General features: G+C 31.7%; 1 protein-coding gene across 1 annotated transcript; it reads left to right on the forward strand.

Moving 5' to 3' along the window:
* Positions 1 to 39: 39 nt before the first annotated feature.
* On the forward strand, positions 40 to 1,548 carry LOC18595569 (F-box protein At5g07610-like). Its single transcript, XM_088807101.1, has 2 exons — positions 40 to 182; positions 314 to 1,548. The coding sequence occupies exon 2, from the start codon at positions 339 to 341 to the stop codon at positions 1,482 to 1,484; it is 1,146 nt and encodes a 381-aa protein (XP_088663227.1). The 5' UTR covers positions 40 to 182; positions 314 to 338; the 3' UTR covers positions 1,485 to 1,548.
* The last annotated feature ends 8,755 nt before the right edge of the window (positions 1,549 to 10,303 follow it).

Below are 10,303 nucleotides of genomic sequence, written 5' to 3' on the forward strand. Positions count from 1 at the left end.
CCCCTCAACTACTCCATAACATAAAAGACACTACTTTCAAAACTTACATATTAAGGGATGAAGCTGAACTTTCTTACATATTCAGTCTCTAATCTGCTTTTGGATAGAACAAGAGCCGTATCAAAATTTTTCGATAACCTTCTATTGGTTCCAAAATGACTTTCCTGTATCTGATATTTATGGTACTATCTCATTGATCATCGTTTTTCTTGTTGAAATTTGTTCAATCATAGCTAAGTTGTTCCCTTTTAAGCAGTTGGTTTCTCTTTTCACTCATCAGATTGTGGTTACCATATGAATTTTCTTACTACAGAAGGAATTGATTAGTAGTTACAGCCATGGGTTCTAGGAATGCATCAGAATTGAATCTAATCAGCGATAATGATGTCATGATTGACATATTACAAAGGCTACCGTTGAAGACTTTGATGAGATGCAAGTGTGTCTGCAAATGGTGGAATAACCTCATCTCAGACCCTACTTTCAAGTCCAGTTATTCACGAAGAAACCCCCAGTACTATGTCTCAGGATTCTTCCTGCAGAAATTCTTGTTTCTTGAGCTGCACTCAAAATTGTTATTCTTTCCATGTGAAGGACATATTGATGCTGCTCCGGAGCCATCTCTCTCTTTCATTGAGGACGATAAAGGTGTTCGTATACAGCATTCCTGCAATGGGCTTCTCCTATGCAGCAGCTTCCGTTGCCTAGAAAAAGATCGCCAATTCTACATCTGTAAACCTACTACAAAGCAGTATCTTCGCCTGCCTTATCCGGTATGCAGAATTGTATTCGGCAGTAACATTGCATATGATCCTAGCAAGTCACCTCATTACAAGATTGTCTGCATTTGTGATTCCTATTTGTCAGAAAATCATCGCCAGATAAAGATATTCAGTCCATTCACAGGCTCATGGAAAGTCTCAGGGAATCCATTCTCTGTTTTAGATGAAGTAATGTTGTTTAACAGAGGAATCTTCTTCAATGGTATGTTACATTGGGTCGGCAGGGGAAATCTGGCGCTTCGATTCGACGTGGAAAGAGAAGTTATGCTGACAATGCCGATGCCTCCTATTCAAGAGGGATGGACAGAACGGAGGGTGAGGTATTTTGGTGAATCAGGAGGCCTTTTATTTCTAATTGAGACCTATGGTCCTCTTACTGCTGGAATTGATGTGAAGGAGATGAAATCCGACTATTCTGGTTGGTTTGTCAAGTACCATCTCAATCTTGATACGGTAGCATTCCATAGTCCAGGAATAAGAATAAATTACACGTTAGCTATATTACATATTGCTCACCAGCGTGTAGGGGATGAAGATGAGTCATTCATGGTGATACATGTTCCAGGTGACTTGGTCAGTTTTAAACTTAAAGATAACACTTTGATGGAGCTCCAGACAAGCAATCAAGTGAACAAGGCTCTGGGGTTGTGGTATTCATGGGAAGGAGTGTATCCTTATTCGAACACTTACTGTTATCTTTGAGCCTCTAATTTTGTTTCTAGTTCATGTTCCATTTTCAAATAAAAACTCTCCTTTTTACATTTCATATTACAAGGATTCATATCTGCGTTTGCCGGTGGCTTTCCTTAAGACATGCTTCGATATTTTGACGCAGCTAAAACAAACTTAACATAACAACAAACATTTAGTTCCAAATTAATGACCAATAAGTAATTAAATAATAATGGGTAACTATTGGAAGCGCTACGCTACGCAGTGGGTTTATAGAATTTTATAAAGACTTTTATATGGAAGCGGTACTTTTGCGAAATGTATTGGGTTTATAAAATTTTACAAGTAGTTGATGTTGAAATTTGTGAATGAATGGTAAAAATCATGAATCAATAGTAAAAATTGTGAATTCTATTTCCAAATGTGTCGTACAGAAAGCAGCATAACTAAAAAGGAGTCAATCAAAATGAGGAATGGGAGACAAAACAAAAATCCTGCAATGCGTTTGCCTTTTTTATGAAAAGCTGGAAAAAATCCTCCATTTGAAAAAGAATACCAAAAACATATGCTGGATACTCTTTTTTCTTTGGAAGTTGAAACTTAAAAAATAAGTGACTAGAGTGTCAAAAGTAGACCTCGCAATTCGTGTTTTCATATTTTAATTCTGTTTGTGTCAATTTAGGGCATTAACGATTATATGGGTAAACAAAAACACGACACAAATAATTATTCGTGTCAACATCTAAAACATGTAAATGGATATGTTTAATAATCGTGTAACACAACACAATATGACATGACTAACATGTTTATTAAATATATCAATTTTTTGTACAACATGACACGATTAATAAACACGATTAAAAATAATTTTTTCCTAATACGATTAGCACATTTAACATTGTTAACACGATTAAATTAAAATATTTACAATTAAATATAATTTTGTTATTCAAATTTAAAATTAATAATTATAACAAAATAATAATAACATTGAATATAATAAAATTTAACATAAATAACATACATAAAATTCATTATCATGCTAATAAAATCCATCATTGACATTTAAACTTAAAATACTAATAACATCTAAAATCACTCATAATTTTCAACTATAATTAAATACATATTATTATCCACATTATCAACCATGAACAATTCCAAACATACAAACAAAAATCAAAAACTCGCTCGCCAATGTCACGTCATTCTGATGTCACAAAACTTAATAATAAATTGAAGACAATATATTAATAAAATTGGATCAAAATAAAAAAGTTAAATAAAATTTAAAATTTAGTTTAAAGCATTACCTTTCATTGACAATTAATTGACATCAATAGTATTAAAGCATTCGACTGATGCCATTTCTTCCTTACTAATTTCTAAATTCATGACATCTGCAGTAAGATTGTTCACTTTTGTTTCTACATATGCTACAATATAAAAAAAGGTTTATTAAAAACATATAAAGAAATCAAACTTACTCTAATCATGTATTTAAACACAAGAAACATAACAAAAAAAATGATAGAATGTATTACCAATTTCCCCAAATAGCCAATCCTTACAACAGAAAATTGCCTCTACAACATCTGATTTAAGTAAGCTTCGATATTGATCAAGAACTTTACCACCAACACTAAAAGCAAATTTGGAAGCAGATGTTGATACAGGAATGACCAAGATATCTTGAGCCATGGTAGAAAGCTCAAGATAACAAAACTGATTTGTTTTTCACAATTGTAAAATATCTAATTCTATTATCGTTTCAATCCTTTATTCATCCAAATATTGCTCTAGTTGAGATTTGTTCTTGGCGGCCTCAAACTCACATTGAAAATTGTCCAACTCCTAATTAATAAAAATAAAACAATTAAAAAATATTAAAATAAAAAAAATTCCAATAACAAATAATACTTCAAAAATAAAAAAAATACTTTCAATAACTCTTTTTTTCCATTTTGCACCTTTCTCCCATCAAAAGGTGTGTGATTTAAAGAGGATGATGGAGTATCAAAAACCTTGATAGTATATTCATTATAAAGAACAAATAAATGATCTTTAACTTTTTTAAATTCAGCTAAATTACTCCTATAAAGCTTTATGAAACTCCAATCCACAAATTGAATTTGAACCGAGGATCAAATATCACCACTATAACTAAAATCACACAAAATTCAAACCAATACTTATCAAACTTAACAAACATTTGAGTAGCCATATTTTTCATATACACATCAACCCCACTCATATGTTCTTGCAAGGTCATGCGTGCCATGAATATCGAAGGAAAGTGCGAGTCCTCTGTGGGATCCTTTGTTATAGAAAACAAACAAGTAACCTCATAAAAACACTCAAGAACTTGCTAAGTTTCTCAACTCTATCCCACTCATCTCTAGATAGACAATTCTTAAAATTTGAATCACCAATTAAATATGAGAAAAAGCCATACGAAAATAAAGTGCACTTCCAAGGATGAGAAATGTGGAGTTTCACCTAGTTGGAACATCTTGTTTTAATCTTATTCTTACATTCAAACTCACTAGGTTCACACATTATAAACTTTTGTTTTCTCACTTGAAAACCTTTCACATACTTAATACTTTCTCTCACTTTTTGAACATCACTATCAACTTTTTTCAAACCATCTTGCTGTTGTCGGATTATCTATGGAAGTTCACATATCGTTAAACAAGCAATACAGTGGAAAGTAAAGTGTCGATCACATAGAGAATTGAATTAATTCCCATTGCTACTAACTACTAAAATTAACACACCTTAACGCTATTCAAAAAATTGAATTTAATTATTAAAAAGTGAAATCCAAACTAAAACTAATAATTAAGTAAAAAATTTGTCTAAGAATTCAATCAACTACCAGACCTAAGATTATGATATCCTTCAATACTTTATCTAAATATTGTTTCTGTCATGACTCGAACTCCCATTGAGCTCGTGACAACCGTTGCGACGTCCCGATAGATATTCATTACCCGAAATGTCAATCGAAACCTCGCAAGACTTAACATCAGTTTTTCTCGCTTGCCCCATGAGTATTAGTTACTAAAATCATATTTTGAGAGATTATAAACTATTTTCAATTCAAAACAATAGAAAAATAATTTTTTCCTCACAGGGGCATTTTGGTCATTTTTCTTCAAAAATCTCGAAATCTGCTAAAAATGTAGTAAGCGAGTACAAAACACATATTTCATAATCAAAAATGAGTTTTAAAGTCTAAAATCTTCATTTAAAACAAAATTGTGATTATTTGGATATAATAAGAAAATAAAAGAAATATTAAGCAAAATATTCTATGTTCTTATAAAACAATATTTATAGAGTTATACGTAAATAATTTTTGTGGCGTAAAAGCTAAATAAATTCATACATACTGTAATACAGTAAATCAGAGTATTTAATTTAATTTACAATAACAAGTGGGCCCCCTCCCGAATAAACAAAAGTAAAGAGGACTATGAACCTACAGTTTGAAAAATGCAATTCCAACTGTAGTCCTCGATGAGATCAGCTATCTACAGTCTATTCTGAACCTGAAATGGGTGGAAAGGAGAGTGGTGAGATTTCATAATCCCAATGAATAAACAAACACCATTCAAAAGATCTAAAGTTGAGTAAAAGGAGACTATTAAAACATTTCATCTAAATATGTTTTTCATAACATAAATACTCATTTCATTTAAATAATCAACATGGCTTATGAGTATTTTAAAAGCTTGGCTCCTGCCAAAATCATTCTCGGGGATACCTTGGTCGAGGCATCTAACCGAATCCGCCAAGGCTGTTAAAAATTTCGTATACACGTAAACAAATTATTAGTTTGAAAAACACAGTCGTTCCTTGGTGTTAGCGGAGTTCATCATCACGAGGTGGTTCGGAGTGATGTGAACTCTAACCATACCTTAGGAGATACCCTATGCACCTCTCCCACCGAGGTACATATATATAAATTCGAATTCCGTGCCCCTCTAATAGGCTGGTCCACAGAATCCGCCTACTGCAGTAAGCTAAACCCACCATACAATAAAATTTTGACAGCATGACAGGGCTAATATTTTACTGCCCAGCCTGCAAGGGTAAAATAAAACAATTCATACAATTCATAAAACATACCCTAGCCAGTCATGCTAACACAATAATAATATAACATAAGCCATCAATTTTCAATCATAAATTTACAACATACCGGTGGTATCCAATTACTCTATTTTTAAAATCGTTATTTCGTTTCAAGACAATTTATAAAATCTTTTCATTTAAACACATTTTTGTTTATAAAACCTAAAATTTACCATTTAACTCATTTTCATAAAATTTCACCAAAACCGAGTTAAAACATACTTTAGATAATTAAAATGATGATAAGGTTACTCAGAATGTCTAGAATGGGGATTTTTGAAGTACTCAGATTTCTGGTCCTCGGGTGCAATTCCCTTGCCTTTATAGAAGGACTCACCACCTTAACACAGTACAAAATCGAGAAACTTACTTCATTGGTACTAAATTGAATTTAAATTAATTTAGACTACTAATGCATGATATGGAATGCAAAATGCACTGGTAACCATTTAATCCCTAGTATTGGCCTAATTCGACTTATCACCCGATTAATTGGCCAACGCGTCCAATTTAGCTCCAAATTGCTCCATTTCTTTTCCAATATCTTAATTCACCAAACTCAAGTCAAATAACCTAAAATTTGGCAAAACTATCTTCACTTTTCTTCTTAGAATTTTCGGTCAATAATGGTGCATTAACACCGTGATTTTTCTTACTACTTTTCCACACCATAATTCATCATTTTCTAACCAATTCTCTTAAAATAAAAATCAAATTCATCCTCACTCAACACAAGGTAGGTTCGGCCATTGATGGGTGGTGGGGAAAATAAATTCTTTTCTTATTGTTTTGTTTCTAAACATGGTAAACTAACTAAAAACACTAACACAACTTAGAATCAAACTGATCCAACATGATTCTCTCTCCATACCCATTCCGACCAGCCATGAATTCATCATGAAAACATGTAATTTAACCATGAAAAATGAGGAAAAATGCATGGGAAAGGTAGATCACAAGTCAAAATCAAGAAATTTTACCTTTTGTCATTTGTTTCCTTGAATTTCCCACACTTTTCTCTTGAAATTCTTCATTTAGGGTTTTTGTTTTTCTTTTCTCCCTTTGTTCTTCTTTGTTCTTTGTTTGGCCGGCCATATGAAGGAAAATAGGCTGATTTTATGCTTATTTTAAAGCTAAATAAATAATGGATATAAACTTGACACATGTCACCACATTATTGGTCAATTTGTAATTTCTTAACTATTAAGCTTTCTCTCTCCACCACTTAAATTCCTTCAATTATCCATGATAATATTGGATAAAATTCATGTGTTGGATAAGTGTCGGGTGGTATAAAATTACAATTTTGCCCATAGGATGGCAAAATTACCATTTTACCCCTATGCTTTGAAAAATATCGGGATTATAATTTTTCACTTCTCAACCTCAAATCATACTCCAATAAGTCAAATATGATCAAAATATTTCAAAAAAAATTTCCATTTTGTCCTCGAGTGGCAAAATTACCATTTTATCCTTGGATAGTGAAATTTTCAATTTGACTCCAAATTGATCCTCGAACTCCAAATCACCATTTTAAATCATTCCTGAACTATAAAATTTTCAATTTTACCCTAAAATCTCTATTTGATCTAGTTCGAGGTTTAAATCAACTTTGTTATATCTCTGAGTATAATACCTACTTTTGTAAATTTTTTGGGACTCTCTTAGCATGCAATCATGCTATCATCACATGTATGTCATGACAAGTATTTTATAAGGTCAGGCTTTATAGTTTCTTTCTCTTGACTTATTTTAATGGATTAAGTTGTTAACTTAGAGTCTTAAATTATTTACAAGTCTTTTTCAAGTTTCTCATAAAAGTATCTCTCCCAATTAACTTACTATATCTCTATGTAAATTAAATTAAAGAAAAAGTCATTAAGTTCATGCTCTAATCTAGGCTACATATGACACATAGATATATTTCTATCTTACATGTAAATTAAATCATCTAACCAACTAAGTGCATTTGAACATACGCTATTCCATTTATGGTCTACTCTAAACTTCCTTCTTCATGGTTGAATTTAGGTTTTCAGATCAATATAATTGGTGGCCAATCAATGAGGATCATTAAGAACAGAATGGGAATAAACAACTTAAATCCATCAAGCATAAGCAAAAGAGAGATAAATAATTCAAACTACATATTGAGTTCAATTATAATCTTAGATAACTAATTTAATTCCTCATGTTTCCAGAAATTATCATCCAAAAAAGTTTAGACATTGAAGCCAAACCAAGAAAATAAAAGAACAGCCAAAAGATAAAGAACTTTCAAGAGTTGTCAATTCTTGATTTTCAAATCTTCTTGATTTCTTCAACTTCTTCTCAAATTCAATAGGACTTTTTCTTCAATGATTTGTGACTGAATTTTAGCTTTAAATCTTATATTTCGAGCCTCTAAAAATTCTCTAAAAGGGTGTATAAATAGGGCCCAAGGTTGAGTTAAGAAAGAAGTCTAAATGCACAATGATTTCTTAATAGCTATATAGGTGTCATGGTCTCAACCATTCTGTGTTGGAAAACAATGAGTCTTCAATTGAGGCACAATGGCCTACATGCTCCCAAGGCCATAGCCAAGCTTGCTCTATTTTAATTTCCAAGACTATTGCAGTACTTCAATTTCGACAAGGTTTTTGGCCATCTTCCAGGCTAAACTGGGTGAAATAGTAAACATAAACATTGTATCTTTTTCTCTTAGTTTTCAATGGTCCAAGATTTACCTCATTCTGAGTTCTGTAGAGAGAGTTATGATCGAAATACCAAGATATGTGTAATGAAAGTCTGCACTTCATAAGTGCCTAGCTTGATGAGTTATCTCCCTTCATGTCACACACCTACAAATTTAGCAAATTAATCAATAATAACTTATCTTAGGAACATTAACTAAGATTAGATTGACTCACCTAATTAACTAATTTAATCAAAATTAAATGACACCTAATTAATTTCTATGCAATATTATTGGAACTGAGCTAAATTACTATAAAAATTAAGTCCAAATAACTCTATATCATAGAGTTATCACACCCTCAAACTTAAGATTTTGCTAGTTCTCGAGCAAAACATAAAAGAAAACTAAATAAAAGAGAAAGCAAATTAAATGATGAAAGCAACATAAGTAAACAAACTAACTAGAGAGAAGTAGCACCAAATCAATGATCTCCATAATTTTCTCAAAAGTATATTTATAAATATCAAACTCAAAATAAAAGGTAAATATCATTCAAGTTCATGTTTCATTCAAATGCAAGCTTATGAATTTTATCTCAATTCAAAATAAAAGATATCTAGCTCAAAATAAAAGATAGACATCATTCAAGTTAATGCTCTGAACAACATTAACACTCAAATTATCAGTTTTCTTTGTGAGAGTAGCCAATTATGCATTAATGGTATTTATTACATCAAGCTTATGAATTCCAACAACTTTTCATGCACCCAATCTTTTGGATGGCCACTGATAGTTATTTGAAGCCATCTCCTCAAGCAAATCATAGGCCTCATCAATGGATTTACTCATAAGTGCTTCTCCAGCTGTAGCATCAACGATGGTTCTAATTGGTCCCAGCAAACCATTATAGAAAGTCTAAACTTACAGCCATTTAAGTAGTCCATGGTGAGGATACCTCATAAGAAAATCTTTGTACCGTTCCTAAGCCTTATATAGTGATTCAAAGTCATGTCGTACAAAAGAGGTGATGTCATTGCTCATCTTTGCTATCTTAGCTGGTGGAAAAAATTTCGCCAAGAATTTTTTAGCTAAATCATCCTAAGTAGTGATGGAACTAACTGGAAGTGAATTCAACCAACTCTTTGCCTTATCTCTCAACGAAAACAGGAAAAGCCTCAATCTTATGGCATCATCAGTAACACCATTGGATTTCAAAGTATTGTAAAATCTCAAGAAACTTAACAATATGGGCATTAGGATCATCATTCAGTATTCCCCTAAACTAAACAAAAGTCTGGATCATTTGAATGATTGTTGGTTTGATTTCAAAGGTATTAGTATTGATAGGAGGTCTACGAATTCTCGAATGAAGGCCTTGAACGAGAGGTACAACATATTCTTGCAAGAACTTGTTTTCTTCTTGTTGATCCATTGTTACGACCAAAAATACCTAAAGACATACAAAAAAAAAAGAAAAGAAAAGAAAAGTCTAAAGTAAGATTAAGAATGCCTAGTATTAATATTAACAAGAAAGAATTAAAAATCAATTTCGTGACAACGGCACCAAAAACTTGTTGTCGGGTTATCCACATCAGTGCACATATTGTTAAACAAGCAATATAGTAAAAAGTAGAGTGTCGATCCCACAGAGAATTGAATTAATTCTTATTTGCTAACTACTAAAATTAACACATCTTAACTTTATTCAAACAATCGAATTTAGTTATTAAAAAGAAAAATCCAAACTAAAACTAACAACTAAGCAAAAAATTTGTCTAAGAATTTAATCAACTACCAAACCTGGAATTATGATATCCCTCAATATTTCATCTGAATATTTTTTCTCTCTCTTAACTTATATCAATGGATTAACTTGCTAACCTAGAGTCTTAAATTATTTACAAGTCTCTCTCGAATTTCTCATAAAAATATCTCTTCCAATTAACTTAGTATATCTCTATGTAAATTAAATTGAAGAAAGATTCATTAAGTTCACACACTAATCTTGGCTACATATGACACA

Source organism: Theobroma cacao, chromosome 6 (assembly GCF_053813885.1).
Source record: "Theobroma cacao isolate CCN51 chromosome 6, ASM5381388v1, whole genome shotgun sequence".
Classification (NCBI taxonomy): Eukaryota; Viridiplantae; Streptophyta; class Magnoliopsida; order Malvales; family Malvaceae; genus Theobroma; species Theobroma cacao.